The sequence below is a fragment of the Chiloscyllium plagiosum genome, chromosome 28, assembly GCF_004010195.1.
Source record: "Chiloscyllium plagiosum isolate BGI_BamShark_2017 chromosome 28, ASM401019v2, whole genome shotgun sequence".
NCBI classification, from domain to species: domain Eukaryota; kingdom Metazoa; phylum Chordata; class Chondrichthyes; order Orectolobiformes; family Hemiscylliidae; genus Chiloscyllium; species Chiloscyllium plagiosum.
The window spans coordinates 42,853,100-42,868,970 of NC_057737.1; the positions used below are offsets into that span (position 1 = coordinate 42,853,100).

Sequence of the window (15,871 nt, forward strand, 5' to 3'; positions counted from 1 at the left end):
CCACCTGTCGCATTTCCAACGCCCCTCCCCCAAGTCCCTCCTCCCTACCTTTTATCTTAGCCTGCTGGACACACTTTCCTCATTCCTGAAGGGCTCATGTCTGAAACGTCGATTCTCCTGCTCCTTGGATGCTGCCTGACCTGCTGCGCTTTTCCAGCAACATATTTTCAGTTCTGATCTCCAGCATCTGCAGTCCTCACTTTATCCCTAATCAGTCCTTACCTTTCCAAATACATGTAAATCCTGTCCATCGGGATTCCCTCCAACAACTTCCCACCACTGAGGTCAGGCTCACTGGTCTATAGTTCCTTGGCTTGTCCTTTACCCCCTTTCTTAAACAGTGGCACCACAGTAGCCAACCTCCATCCTTCCGACACCTCACCTGTGACTATCGATAATAAAAACATCTCAGCAAGAGACCCAGCAATCACCGCCCTAGCTTCCCACAGAGTTCTAGGGTACACCTGATCAGGTCATGGGGATTTATCCACCTTTACAAATTTTAAGACATCCAGCAACACCACTTCTGCAATATGTACATTTTTCAAGATATCCCCATCTACTTCCCTATATTCTATATCTTCCATGTTCTTCTCCACACTAAACACTGATGCAAAATACTCATTCAGTACCTCCCTCATCTCCCGCGGCTCCACACAAAGGCCGCCTTGCTGATCTTTTAGGGGCCCTATTCTCTCCCTAGTTACCCTTTTGTCCTTAACATATTTGTAAAACCACTTTGGATTCTCCTTAACTCTATTTGCCAAAGCTATCTCATGTCCCCTTTTTGCCCTCCTGATTTCTCTGTTTAGTATACTCCTGCTGCCTTTATACTCTGAGGATTCACTCGATCCCCACTGTCTATACCTGACATATGCTTCCTTCTTTTTCTTCCCCAAAACCTCAATTTCTCTAGTCATCCAGCATTCCCTGCACCTACCAGCCTTTCCTTTCACCCTAACAAAATACCATCTCTGAACTCTCGTTGTCTCATTTCTGAAGGCTTCCCATTTTCCAGCTGTCCCTTTACCTGTGAACATCTGCCCCCAATCAACTTTTGAAAGTTCTTGCCCAATACCATCAAAATTGACCTTCCTCCAATTTTGAACTTCAACTTTTAGATTCAGTCTATCCTTTTCCATCATTTTTTAAAAAATTAATACAATTATGGTCACTAGCCCCAAAGTGCTCCCCCACTGACACCTCAGTCACCTGCCCTGCTTTATTTCCCAAGAGTAGGTCAAGTTTTGCACCTTCTCTAGTAGGTACTATGGGCTACGGGGAGAGTGCGGGTAAGTGGAATTTAAATGCCCACCAGCCATGGCTAAATGGTGGACTGGACTCGATGGGCCGAATGGCCTTGCTTCCAATCCTATGTCTTATGGTCCATCCACATACTGAATCAGAAAAGATTCTTGCACAACACTTAAGAAATTTCTCTCCATCTAAACCCTTAACACTATGGCAGTCCTAGTCTATGTTTGGAAAGTTAAAATCCCCTGCCATAGCCACCCTATTATTCTTACAGATAACTGAGATCTCCTTACAAATTTGTTTGTCAATTTCCCTCTGACTATTAGAGGGTCTATAATTCAATCCCAATAAGGTGATCATCCCTTTCCTACTTCTGAGTTCCACCCAAATAAGTTCCCTGGATGTATTTCCAGGAATATCCTCCCTCAGCACAGATGTAATGCTATCCCTTATCAAAAACGTCACTTCCCTTCCTCTCTTGTCTCCCTTTCTGTCCTTCCTGTAGCATTTGTATCCTGGAACATTAAGCTGCCAGCCCTGTCCATCCTTGAGCCATGTTTCTGTAATTGCTATGACATCCCAGTATCATGTTCCTAACCATGCCCTGAGTTCATCTGCCTTCCCTGTTAGGCCCCTTGCATTGAAATAAATGTAGTTTAATTTATTAGTCCTACCTTATTCTCTGCTTTGTTCCTACCTGCCCTGACTGCTTGACTCGCTCTTTTTCCCAACTGTACCAGTCTCAGATTGATCTCTTTCCTCACTATTTCCCTGGGTTCCCCCCTCCCTCCACCCCACCTTATTAGTTTAAATCTTCCCAAGCAGCAGTTGCAAATTTCCACGCGTATATTAGTCCCTTTCCAATTCAGGTGCAATCCGTCCTTCTTGTACAGGTCACTTCTACCCCAAAAGAGATTCCAATGATCCAAAAATGTGAATCCTTCTCCCATACACCAGCTCCTCAGCTACACATTCATCTGCTCTATCCTCCTATTCCTGCCCTCACTAGCTCGTAGCACCCAGGAGTAATCCAGATATTACTATCTTCGAGGACCTCCTTTTTAAATTCCTGCCTAACTCTCTGTAATCTCCCTTCAGAATCTCAACCTTTTCCCTTCCTATGTCGTTGCTTCCAAGTACCCCTTTGAGAGCTTTTTGCACCCTCTGAGATATCCTTGATCCTGGCAACAGGAAAGCAAAACACCATTCTAATTTCTCATTGCCAGCCACAGAAATGTCTGTCTGTGCCTCTGACTAATGAGTCACCTATCTCAATCGATCACTTGGAACCTGACATACCCCTCGTTACATCAGAGCCATTTTCGGTACCAGAAACTTAGCTGTTCATGCTACATTTCCCTGAGAGTCCATCACCACCTACCTGTTCCAAAACAGCATGCTTGTTTGAGATGGGGACTGCCACAGGAGACTCCTGTACTACCTGTCTCCCTCTCCTACCTTTCCTGGAGTTAACTCATCTACCTGGCTGTATCTGCGGCTTTTCTCCCTTCCTATAACTACCATCCATCACATCCTCTAGCTCCAGTAAATTTCTTATTGCATCTAACTGTTGCTCCAACTCGATCAATGCAATCTGATAGGATTCGCAACCAAACACACTTCCGGCAGGCGTAATCATCTGTAACATGGAAACTCTCCCTAATCTCCCACATCCGACATAAAGAACGCATCACTCTACTAAAGGCCATCTTTTGCTCCTTCACAATCTACAGATCCAAAAAAATAGTTCAGTCTTACAGCTGCCGACTAATTTAGTATTAATGATTTATATTTTTAAAACTCATTCAAGAGACAGATCTCAAAGCATAATCAATACAGAACCCAATCTACTCACTACTGTAAATTTACAGCAAGGTTACACTTAAAAACAATGCATTTATCTGCTCCTGTGCTGTGAGCTCGCCCACACAGGTTCCTCCAAGGTCAGCTGTGAATTTCATTGTTTGCTCATTTTTCCTAGACGCACTCCGAATTTCCGGATACACTTGAGTTCAAATAGCAAAGGCAGTAACTGTGCAGATTTGCTGCTGTGTCAGACAGCAGTGTAGACTTTTTTTCACTGACCATGCGGTCGCTACCTTTGTCTATCTTCCTCCTTTTTAAAGAGCCATTGTTTTGATCTTTTTTCCTGGAATTCGAGGATCACCTCCAACACCTAAAATACCTCAAAAAAGGAGCAGATCTTATAGCCACAATTTTTTCCCAACTTCCATCTTGGATTACCCAGAATCCTTTGTTTTGTTGAAAGTTCCTCCATCCTTTTCACCTTTTGAAGTCTCTTGAAGTCTAGGTCTTCTATAGAAAATATAGACACAGCAGTCTGGATCTTCCAATAGCCAGATAATCTCTTTTGCGGCACAGATGGGAGCTAGACGTGGAACCCTGCAGAATCCCTGGCATAGCAAACTCCGAGAGAATTGCCCAGAAAATTGAGATTCTGATGGACAATTCCCCAATGCTTAGAGCCCTCCAAAAGCATCCATTTAAACCTGGGAATGTAGAAGGGTCTGCTGCAGTTAAGTAAATAAATTACTCAGGAAAAGTTAGACACTTAGAAACTCTTGGCTAACTATTAAAATTGTACCCAATGTATAACATTCACTCCCAACTAGACCTCCTCCAGATCGTGACCCACCATCACTCCAACCCAATCCCCTGCTCAAGAAGACCCAACGCCTCCCCTATCAGGACCCAATACTCACCACCCAGGTGCTGAACCTGACTCTATCCTCACACCCTATCCCAACCTATGGTAAACACAGCATCACTTAACTGGCCCCGGTGACACCTTGCCCCACACTTTATGCATCTTTCGCAATGTGTCTGTCTGTCCCTCTCTCTCTCAGGGAGAAATTTGTACAATGTATCATTAAATATCACCTTAAAAGTCAGCCAATGCATTCCTGCTGTCCTTTTAACCTAGCTTTCCAGTTCACTTGGTCAGCTTTAATTTCGTACTCTTATATGATATCTTTCAACTGAACAACACTAACCTTAGGTGCACATTCTTCCTCACCTCCATTTTCAAAATGAACATGAAATTCCATCACGTTATGATCACTGTCCCTTGAGACGCCTCTTCACCACAAGGTTATTTATTCATCTTGTCTCTTTACTCAAAGCCAGTCTAGAATAGGTTACTTCTTGGTTGGCTAAGAAAATGTAGCAAATGGAATCCATGACTTCACTTTCCAAACTACCTTTGCCAATCTGATTCACCCAATTTACATGTAAATTGATGAGATTATTTTGTCTTAACTTGTAGGACAATTTAAGGAGACAAGCATAAAAAATAGGAAGGAGGAGGATGCAAAGTTAGGGTAGGATGATTCATGACACGAGCTGTAGATAAGAATGAATTCGGTAATAGCGAGCCAATAGAAGCCAGTTTGATGTTTAGGGGCCAAGGATAAATCCTTGGGACACTCTAGATGTGATCACAGTAGGACTGAAGAATTACATATTGGAAAATGTACTATTTTCCAGACAAACAAGAATAAAAGTATACAAGGGTAGTTTCTAGAAAGAAAATGTGGAGAAGAGACAATAGAAGTGGCTTAATGATCAAACATGAAGAGTTTGAGGAAGCTTGGCACATTACAGTTACTTAGGATATGTTTGGTAACTGGGCAACATAACAGATAGTTAAGGATCAAATAAACCTGGAGCTAAGTGGTAATGCAAATTCAAGGTCTGGAGGAAATAGCTGATAGCTATACAAACTATCGTACAATTTATAAGGTTTTGGTGAGATTTGAGAAAAGAGGTGGGCAACTTTAAATAGAAAAGAGGCAAGAAGGTTAGCTAGCTTCATAATGGGTGGGAGATGGAAGAGACAAAGAAACAGGAATTGAGTAAGAGTCTAGACGAGGAGGAACTGATTAACGGAAATGGAGGCAGTCAAGCAAATATTTGCACTTGCCTGTAAAATGGTTCTCGTATCACAGTGCATCAGAATAACATTCCAATGCTCCAAAGATGTGGTTCAGGAGTTGATTTTAACCCTTGCAGATCAAGGACACACACCACAAACCTGATGCATGATAGCTGGTGGCTCTACAGCCATATAAAGTTTTCTGTATTGTCAAATATGGGATAATTAAATAAACATGAGTCTCTAATGTTACAATCCTGGTATAAAGATAAAGAACAAATTGTAGTTCTGATGATGGTTTGAATTATCAGAGGTCCTAGGTGAGGTGAGTTTCTTCAACTAGCAAGGTTATCAAGTAAATAATTGAGTCCATACAGCCCAAGAAGATATAAAACAGAACCTACTGTCTGAAGAATGTTAGCAGACCAGGGATGGGAGTGTCTCAACACCCATCAGCTCAACATAAAGGAAAACAGTAAAGATTCCTGCTTCATATGCCATCGGTTGGACAAAACAGGCAAGAGAGCAGACAGATGGAAGCAGATCAAATCATCTTTAATGATGGAGAAATGTGGATATGACGATCATTTCAAATTTTCAGTTATTTGTTTTATTTGCTTCCCCGTCTGTTAAATTTTCACAAGTTTAATTTTGCTTCTCTGGTTTTTACTACAAGGGTGAATCTAGAGTATTGATGGGCTCAGTAGAACAATAACACTAATAATGATACTTGAACAGGTCCACAGACATAATACATCCAACACTCACATCCTACAAGTGCAGTATTCAACCTCCTTCACACTGATACATCTGTCCAAATGCATCGCCATAGCTGCTCATCAGAATCCAAGGAGCAAAGATGAGGCCTTCTGGTAATTTACAGCTCAGCCATCAACAGAATTGCTATTTTTAAAAGAACTGGAGTTTATTTTGAATGTAGATCTAAAATGTATATTCTCCTTTTATTCAGGAGATTCTGTAATCTTGTATTTCTGAATTATTCCTGTTTGAATAGGAAGAATTAGGAAACTGGCAAAGAGTAATTGAAATAATGATGGGGAGGATCTTGCACAATCTTGACTAGATCGCATAAATGCAGGAAGGATTTTCATGATGATTGGAGAGTCTTCAATTAGGGGTGACAGGCATGGCCATTTGGGACTGAGATGAAGAGAATTTTTCATCCAGAGAATAAAGAGGCTGTGGAAGTCTCTGCCACACGCAGTGGTTGAAACCAAAGCATTGAATGTTTTTGAGGAGTTAAGATACAGTTCTTAGGTCTAAAGGGACCAAAGGTTATAAGGAGAAAGCGGGAACAGGGTATTGTGGTAAATGATCAGCCATGATCCTACTCCTGTGCTGAATGGCCTACTCCTATTTTCTATGTTTCTATGAATCTAGCACATAGGAGATGAATTAGACTGTTGAAATTATCACTAGAAATGACACCATGGGCTAACAAGCGCTTCATAAGGTTTTATGAGTGAAAAGAATCACCGAGTTATTTTTATAAGCAAGCAGTACAAAAGCATTTAAAAAAAACAGGATTATTGCCCTTTTCTCTAGCTTTATGCTATGCTTCAATATATTATTCCAAGTGAATAATGCTTCATTGAAAATACTGTAACAGATGATTTGTTTTCTCTTTTTATTCAAAGAATCACTTCTGTGGCTTCAGCTTACACTACAGGAGTTCTGTGCTGACTTCCACTTCTTTCACACTTCTCCCAATTATGGATGACTGAATTACGGTAATTCAGCCTAAAATTGCAGAAAGCCTGCAGAATTTTACATCTCTCAATAGTACAGCGTATTTCTTTCTAAACAAAAATGTTAAATGCTTCTACTTTTCACGTTTTTCCAACCTTTCATCTTGGAGGTATTGATTCATGTTGGATTAAGTTTCAGGTATCAGCCAGGACTTGATGTAACCAACAGGTTATTTTACCATATCGATCACTTAACATCCACGATGACACTATTACCACATGGACAAGCACTAGGAATAGGGGAGGCGATGGCCGAGTGGTATTATCACTGGACTGTTAATCCAGAGAACCAGGTAATGTTCTATAAACCTGGGTTCAAATTCCACCACAGCAGATGGAAATCTGAAATTAAGTGTCTAATGACGACCATGATTATTGTTGGAAAAACCCATGTATTTCACAAGTGTCGATTAGGGAAGGAAACTGCCATCTTTACGTGGTCTGGCCTACATGTAATTCCAGACCTGCAGAAATGTGGTTGACTCTTAACAGCCCTCTGGGATGGGCAATAAATGCTGGCCAAGCCAGTGATGCCCTCATCCTATGAATAAATTAAAAAAATTAACTGCAACAATCAGTCCTGTCGCTTTTTTTCCTATATTTTCTGATCAACCTATCAGAGATGATGGAAGGACATTACCCCTGTGCCACAAATGCCCCGTGGTCATGCTCTTTACAGCATGAACTAACTCTGCAAATGATGAGGAGGAGCCGGTGTTGAACTGGGGTGGACAAAGTTAAAAATCACACAACACCAAGTTAGAGTCCAACGAGTTTATTTGGAAGTACTAGCTTTCGGAGCGTTGCTCCTTTGCCAGGTTGCTACCTAATGAAGGAGCTGTGCTCTGAAAAATAGTACTTTCAAATAAACCTGTTGGACTATAACCTGGTGTTGTGTGATTTTAAACTAACTCTGCAGAGATCACCTCCTTAATCACCACTTGCACAGCTGATCCCAAGTTGTGGGTGCACCGAGTAGCAACTGTGGAGAGGTAAAACGCTGGCTGGACAGCCTTGGAACCAAAAGATCAATGCCACCAAATTGCAAAGGGGAAGACTATGGGACCTATGGCTCCCTTCAATCTTGGAAAGCACTGCAGGCAGTGACTGCCACGTGGGCCCAAGAATGTGTGTGCATTATCTTGGCTCTGGCAAAAGTAACTTGGTCAGTTAATGCAGGGTTAACCAGAAGGTTGTAAAGTTAAGCTGTAAAGGCTGTGATCATGGCCCTTTGTTCAGGCTCCTTACCCTAGGCTGGAGAGACTGTTTTGCAAACACCAGCAACTACTGTAAATGAAATGAGGCAACAACAACATATCTGATTAAGGTTGCACAGCTGTGAATGTGCACATCTAGGAAAGACAGGGGGATATGGAGAGCTTGGCTGAAACTTCATGAGTACAGATAACACATCTGCTTCAAAAACAGATTTCTGCTATTTATAAGATGTATTATATGCTGATCTAGAAAATGCAAATTTTACTGATATATTGAATATTACAGAGATTGTTGTTATTTCTGGCATCACATTAACTTTCCATAGAACCATAGCAATGCTATAGAACACGGTTGGGGGGGATAAGAATGTGGGCGCGCTTCAATTTATTTTAACCATGCTGACCCAAAAACACCCTGATGCCCTTTCTAATCCCATCTTCCTGCATCCGCTCCATAGCTCTGCAGTTTACAGCACTAACAGTGCAGATTCAGGTACTTTGCAAAAGAGTTTAGGGTCTGAGCCTCCACCACCAACTCAGGCAGCAAATTCCAGACACCCACCACCCTCTGCAAAGAAATGTTCTTCCTCACATACCATCTAATCCTTCTGTCATTTCCCTTGAATCTATGATTTTTGGGATTTGAGCTCTCTATCAAGGGATACCTCTATCTCTAGCCCTTACAATTTTGTATACCTCAGTCATGTTCCCCCCACCCCCCTCCACCACCTTCTATGTTCCAAGGAAAACAAGCTCAACCTCTACAATCTCTCCTCATAGCTACCTCTACAATCTCTCCTCATAGCTACCTCTACAATCTCTCCTCATAGCTCTGGCACCATTTCCGTAAATCTCCTCTGCACCCACTCCAGAGTAATTATGTCCTTCCTGCAAAAGTAGTGACCAGAACAGCACACAATACTCCAGGTGTGCCCTCACCACTATCTTATACAGTTACATCATTGTATGCCTACTTTTGTATTCTACACCTCTGTCAATGATGGCCATATTTCTTCTTTCCAATCTTATCGACCTGTACTGCTACTTCTGTGAACCCAAGATATCTCACTTCATCTACCCCGCTCAGTATATTCATGCTTATCTCAAGTGCTAAAGTATAGTAACTTGGAAAATAATTTGGGGAACATAGTATGAAATCAACTCAGCAATAACTGGCATGCCCATTGTACCCTGAACTTAGTAAAATATTCCAAGTTGATTGACATAAGCTTCATCAACAATTCATACATTTATGAAATGAACAACAGAATTGTTACTTAGATTACAAAGCAGAGGCCAATCAACACATTGTTTCCATGCTGATCCTCTGAGGGAGCAATTCACTGAGTCACTCTCCTGCCTCCTATCCTAGCCCCATATTTTTCCCCTTTCCAGATAATGATTTTATTTCCTTTCAACTGCCCTGATTCACTTCACTTTCCTCATACACTCAGGCAATGTGTGTTCCAGATCTTAACCACTCACCATATGAAAAGGCTATCCTCATGTCGACATCGTTTCTTTTGCCAATTACCTTAGATCTGTGCTCTGTTGTTCTTTATTTTTCCAACAGTGGGAATAATTGCACCCTTTCTAGTCTGCTGAGACCCCTCTCGAGTTTGAATACCTCTATCAAGCCTGCTCTTCAAAAAGAACCGACACACCTAAAGAAGCTGAAGTAGGACAGGTAACTAAATGCTTGGTCATAAAGCGATTATAGACAACATTTTAAAACAGAAGGCTTGATATAGAGGGAGATTTTGGGAAAGAATTACAGAGTTCGGGGACAAACAGCTAAAGGCACAGGTGCCAACTGTGTGGCAAATGACAATGATATACAGAAAGGTAGAGTTAGAAGAAGGTTGTAGGCTGAATGAGGTTACACATATAGGGAGGATGAGGTGATTTAGGGCACTGAACATAAGGAGGAGAATTTTAAAATTGAGGTGGTGGCAGACCAGGTGGCAATGTAAGTCAATGAGCAAAGGAGTGAGAAGTGAACAGGACTCAGAGGAGGCAGCACCTGCAGTTCTGCAGAATATGCCTTACTTAGTAATGCAAGGTGTTTTTAAAAATAAATAAATAGCAACATAAAAATGAGGATTTCTACCTCTTTGTTACTATCTAGCTCTCCACATTTTTCTAGACTTACAGCCACACAACTCCACACTGGACAGGGGAGATTGCAAAAGATATACCAGTTTAAAACAGTTTGTGAGGGATGGCATTTGTGAGCTGAGATTACCAATTGCAAAATAATTTGTTCCTGTGGTAATTAGTAGCACATACTTTACAGCAGATAAATGTGCTGATCTGATCTCTTCAATCATTTTAATGAATATCAAGCAGCACTATATAGTCAATATTACTTTGTTCATCTTTATCCTGGTGCACTGAAGTCACCATAGTCCCAGAGAACAATTGGACTGCTCTCTCATTACAGGGGGCAGAGAGCGGTGCAATGGGGAGAGAGAGAGAGAGATGGTGAGTTGAGAAGATGAGACTTTCATGGTAACCTCAGCCAGAGCTGGAACTGAACCGGCACCCATTGTCGTCACTCTGCACTGCAAACCAGCCATCCAACCAACTGAGCTAACCAACTTCCCCTCCCCATTCTCTCACAGTGTATCACATTGTAATTCGCAACCATAAATCTCTTTGAAGCAAATCTATTTTCTACTTTATAGGCAAAAAATATTATCAGAAAAAGTTAAACAACAGCTGACAGGTTAAGGTTTATTCTGCTGGTGATACAAAGTTACAATATAATATTGATTTCAGGAATTCATAGAAGTTAACTGACATCTCCATCAAGCCTGGACTTGCAAAGTGTCTGAACAAATATATTGCACTCTCCACACTTCAACCACACAAATGCACGAAGAACATTCAAGAGAAACGGTCATGTTCTAACAGCAGTGACTCTTCAAACTGTGTGGTTTGCAATAACATTGCACAAATCTGAAACAGGAGGCTTTGCATCTTGTGGAGGTTCAAGGTGAGAGAGGGTTATAGGTGAATCAAGTGGGTGGATCACCATGTTAATTAGTGCCAGTATTTTTATGCTTTTTCTCTATTCTTTATTTTAAGAGCCACCTTCACAGTCGTCAAATGGATCAGTGCACAGTTAGAACCACAATTTTGCATAAGGTTGCACTGAACAGGAGTGGTCACGTGCTTTATCCATCCAAGTTGCCTAAGCAGAAAATGCAGAAATTTTGGCCCCCAATCTTCCCAAGATTCAACTGCTACCAAGATGTGACTTAATTAATTGAACTGGTGAGTAGTTGTAGTCATGTGATAAAGAAAAACAGTGTCAGCAACATGAACATACATTTGAATGTAGCTCTTTCTCGATTAGTAACATTACCACAGAGATGTAACAGTCAAGGAGGATAGCTCTTTGGGGGAAATCTCAAGTTAACTCTGTCAACTAAACCCATTGTGGGAGATGCAAAGTTGCCCTGGGAAAAGACAAACAATGCAAGGCCCTTTCAGCTTGGCCTTGGAGGAGCACTGGTAGAACAGGATGGTTTAAATAAATTTCAAACACTGCAAACCTTAGCCAGGTCAAGGAGGAATTAGTGGCCTTGTCACTTGCCAATGCAATTGAAGTGATTACTCCCATTCTATCAGAATTTACTGGATACTTATGATGTAACCAACTGGCATAACTAGCTAAATAGATTCCCATGCTTACACTAGACTCTAAATACATTTATGTACATGAAATGTTCATCTATGGTTCTCCATTACGAGACACCCATTACAGTTTTCAATCTGAAAGCCTTTCCCTCAGCCTCATAATGACAGCAGTCATGTGTTTTCACATTGCTTTGGGCTTGATCAGTCAAAAAAACATACACCAACCTGGGCTATGTTCGCCTGAGAGGCCAGGCGGATCATGATGTCCAGTTTCTCCAGTTTCACATAGATTGGATCATTGTACTTCACAAAGAATACCTTTATCTCCTGCTTCAGAATTTCAGGCCTGAAAATTAACACATGTGGCTTTGTTACAAAATTTTGCCTCTTTAATCTTTCCATGTCTGCCCCAACAAAGTTGCCTTATTATCCTCACTGATCATTACATTTCCCTAATTTATATAGACATGATGTTTCCTGGTAATATCAAGAAACATGAGAAAAATAACCTTTCATGGGTCTTTACTATCTTTACCGATTAGTTTGATTAGTTATAACAGTGTTCCCAATCTTAAAAATTAGAATAACCAGCTGCCCATAATTCCCTCAATAAAGAATTTTAAATTTGGATGGGTTGAATTACCAAGGATATCTCTGCCACAGGAAGGAGTTGGCAAATATTTATTTTTTTCATTTGCTATTGGGATGTGAACTTCACTTGTGGGCCAACATTTATTGCCCATCCCTTGGGCAGTTGTTTTACGAGGAAAGGTTGCACATTCTACACTGGTATCTGCTCAAGTTTACAAGAGTAGGAGATGGCATTATTGCAACCAAAAGGGCAGATGTTTCCTCTTTTGGTATAATCCAGAACTAGGGGGTCATTGATTTAAAAAAAAGGGGTCATCCACTTAAAAACAGAGATTATGCGAAATGTTTTCTCTGAAAGAGTTGTGTCTCCTTGGAACTCTCTTCTCAAAAAGATGTTGGAAGCAGAGTTCTTGAAACCTCTATGACAGAGGTGAGTAGATTCTTGTTAATCAAGGGGGCGAAAGGTTAAATTGGAGGCAAGTAGAAAGGTGGATTTGAGGATACAATCAGATAAACCATAATCTTATTCAATGATGGGATTTGCTAGAGGGGCTGAATGGCCTACTCCTGCTCCCAAAGTTCATTCACTGTTGGAGCTGCATCCTTCCAGGGAAGTGGAGATTGTACCATCATGCTCCTAACTTGTCTCTTGAAGATGGTGAACAAGCTTTGGGGAATTAAGAGGCGGCCTCGCTGAATTTCTAGCCAATGTCCTAATCCTGTAGTCCCAGTATTTACTTGGCTAATCCAGCTTGGGGCTGGTTGGTGGTAACCCTCAACACATTAATAATTGCAGAAAATGGTCTGCTATCAGGGATGGTTCACCTGAGCTGGAAGGTGGCAAGCACATCCCATCCCCAAGACCTCTGTGTGTCGTCAAAGAGATGACCATGTGGTACAGTATTGAAGGAGTGCAACACTCTCAGAGATGCTGGCTTTCAGTTATGATGTTAAACTTAGATATTGCCTGCCTTCTTGGGTGGAGAGAAAGATCCCATGGGATAGTTTAGAACAAAAAGGAATTCTGCCCATTGTTCGATAAATGCAAACTGCAAAAAGAACAAAATGAGAAAAGTTCTACTCAAACTCTTCAAATTCTTAACAAGGCTTTGGCATTAATTATCTTTAAAAATTCATATTATTTGTTCATGACTCCCCAAGGGCCTGTGTTATCAGGGTCCCTCAATCATTTACAACAGTGATAAAGGAAAAATGAAATGGAGAAGTTAGTTTTAGAGTATGCTGCTACTTCTGGCACCAGAATGATTCAGACAGTCTGTTTATGATTGCCTGACAGCTCAGTGTACTTTAAGTATTCAGCTCAGTTCCCACAGTAAGAATGGCAAAAGCGTGTATGGAATAAAAATGAGATGGGGAAAAACATTGAGAACTGAGAAGTAGCAAAAATATACATCAACGTGAGAATAACAGTCATGCTTCAGTTGGGACAGCTCTTCAGAGTTGGTGCAGCCACGTTAAAGGCCCACATATCACCTTTTAATAAATGGCAACACCTTCTTAAAACTATGCTTTACCATGTACATTTTAAATGGTAGTGTAATGCACTATTTAGACAGTGTGCGAAGGGTATGGAATGAGAAGTGATTCTGAAGCAACTCTGCCAAACCTTGAAAGCAACAAAGAAACAGCAGCTCCAATCTTGTGCCTGGCTACCACCAGCTAATAGATCAGTGTGTCTGTACTTTGTAGAGCTAAACATAATGGCTAGATAGGGTATGATAGCATTCTTCATCACAATGAAGAGTAACGTACAGGGTAACTTTGATTACCTGAACGACACGGGTGGGGAGTATTTTGTTCGGTCAATCAAATGTTCAGATAATCAAATGTTTGGATAACACTGTTTACCCAAGCATTGCGACCTTGAGATCTTGTTCAGATAATCCAAAATTTGGATAATTGGTGTTCAGATAACCAAGGTTGCACTGCAGTTGAAGGGAAACGACAGTGATACGAGGTGCGAACTGACTACGATGATTTGGGAAATGTTACTGAAAGGAATGACAGTGGATAGGCAATGGCAAACATTTAAAGAGTGAATGGGTGAACTGCAAAAATTGTTTATTCCTGTCTGGCACAAGTAAATAAACCATGGCTTATGAGGGAAGTTCGAGATATTATGTTGTAATAAAATGTATCAAAGTTAGCAAGAACGAACAATAGACCTGAGGATTGGGAATAGTTTAGAAGTCAGCAAAGCTGGACCAAGTGATTGGTTAAGAGGAGGAAAATAAAGTCTGACAGTAAGCTTGCAGGGAACCAAGAACTGACTGCAAAGATTTGTATAGCTAAATAAAGAGAAAAGGAGTGAAAACTAATGCAGTTCTTCTACAGTCAGGAACAAGGGGAGTTTATAATGAAAAACAAAAAAAGTAACTGATGAACTAAAATCATACTTGGCTTCTGTCTTCACAAAGGAGAAAACACACAATGTACCAGAAATGATGGAGAGGACAGGGATTAGTGAGAGGGAGGAACTGAAGTAATTCTGTATTAGTAAAGAAATGGTGTGGGAGATATTGGTGGGATTGAAGGCAGATAAATCCCCAAGCCTGACAATCTACATCTAAGATTACGTGGCCCAGGAAATAGTGGATGAGCTGGTTTTCATCTTCTAAGATTCTTTACACTCTGGAACAGTCCCTACAGATTGGAGGATATATAATGTAACCCCACTATTTAAAAGGTGAATGAGAAAAAGAATCATAGTTCAGTGAGTCTGACATTGATAGTGGGGAAGAGGCTATAATCCATTATCAAGGATTTTATAACAGAGCACTTAAAACAGTGGTAGAATAAGACACAGTTAGCATGTATTTACAAACGGGAAATCATGCTTCACAAAGCTCCTGGAATTCTTTGAGGATGTAACTAGGAGAGTTGATTGGGGCAGCCATTGGACGTGGCTCATTTGGACTTTCAGAAGATTTTTGACAAAGTTCCACAAAGTTTGTAAAAGTAAACTGTATGGGATTGGGGGTAGTGCGAGATGGATAGAAAACTGGTTAGCAGACAGGAAACAAAGAGTAAGAATAAACAAGTCATTTTCTGAATGGCAGGCAGTGACTGATCGGGTTCTGCAGGGATCATAGAGTCCTAGAGATGTACAGCGCAGAAAAAGACCCTTCAGTCCAACTCGTCCATGCCGACCAGATATCCCAACCGAATCTAGTCCCACCTGCCAGCACCCAGCCCATATCCCTCCAAACCCTTCCCATCTATTTACCCATGCAATTGCACTCGCCTCCACCACTTCCTCTGGCAGCTCATTCCATACACGCACCACCTTCTGCGTGAAAATGTTGCCATTTCGGTGTCTTTTCTATCTTTCCCCTCTCACCCTAAACCTATGCCCTCTAGTTCTGGACTCGCCCACCCCAGGGGGAAAAGACTTTGTCTACTTATCCTAACCATGCCCCTCACGATTTTATATACCTCTAGGGAAAACACGTCCATCCTGTTCAGCTTCTCCCTATAGC

General features: G+C 41.2%; 1 protein-coding gene across 3 annotated transcripts in view; it reads right to left on the reverse strand.

Moving 5' to 3' along the window:
* Nucleotides 1–15,871, reverse strand: part of LOC122564151 (AP-2 complex subunit beta) — a 310,855-nt gene that overhangs the window by 236,860 nt on the left and 58,124 nt on the right. For all 3 annotated transcript variants that reach the window (XM_043718785.1, XM_043718786.1, XM_043718784.1), the window contains exon 8: nt 12,006–12,126. In XM_043718785.1, the coding sequence (XP_043574720.1) occupies nt 12,006–12,126 (121 nt within the window). The remainder of the gene's footprint in view (nt 1–12,005; nt 12,127–15,871) is intronic.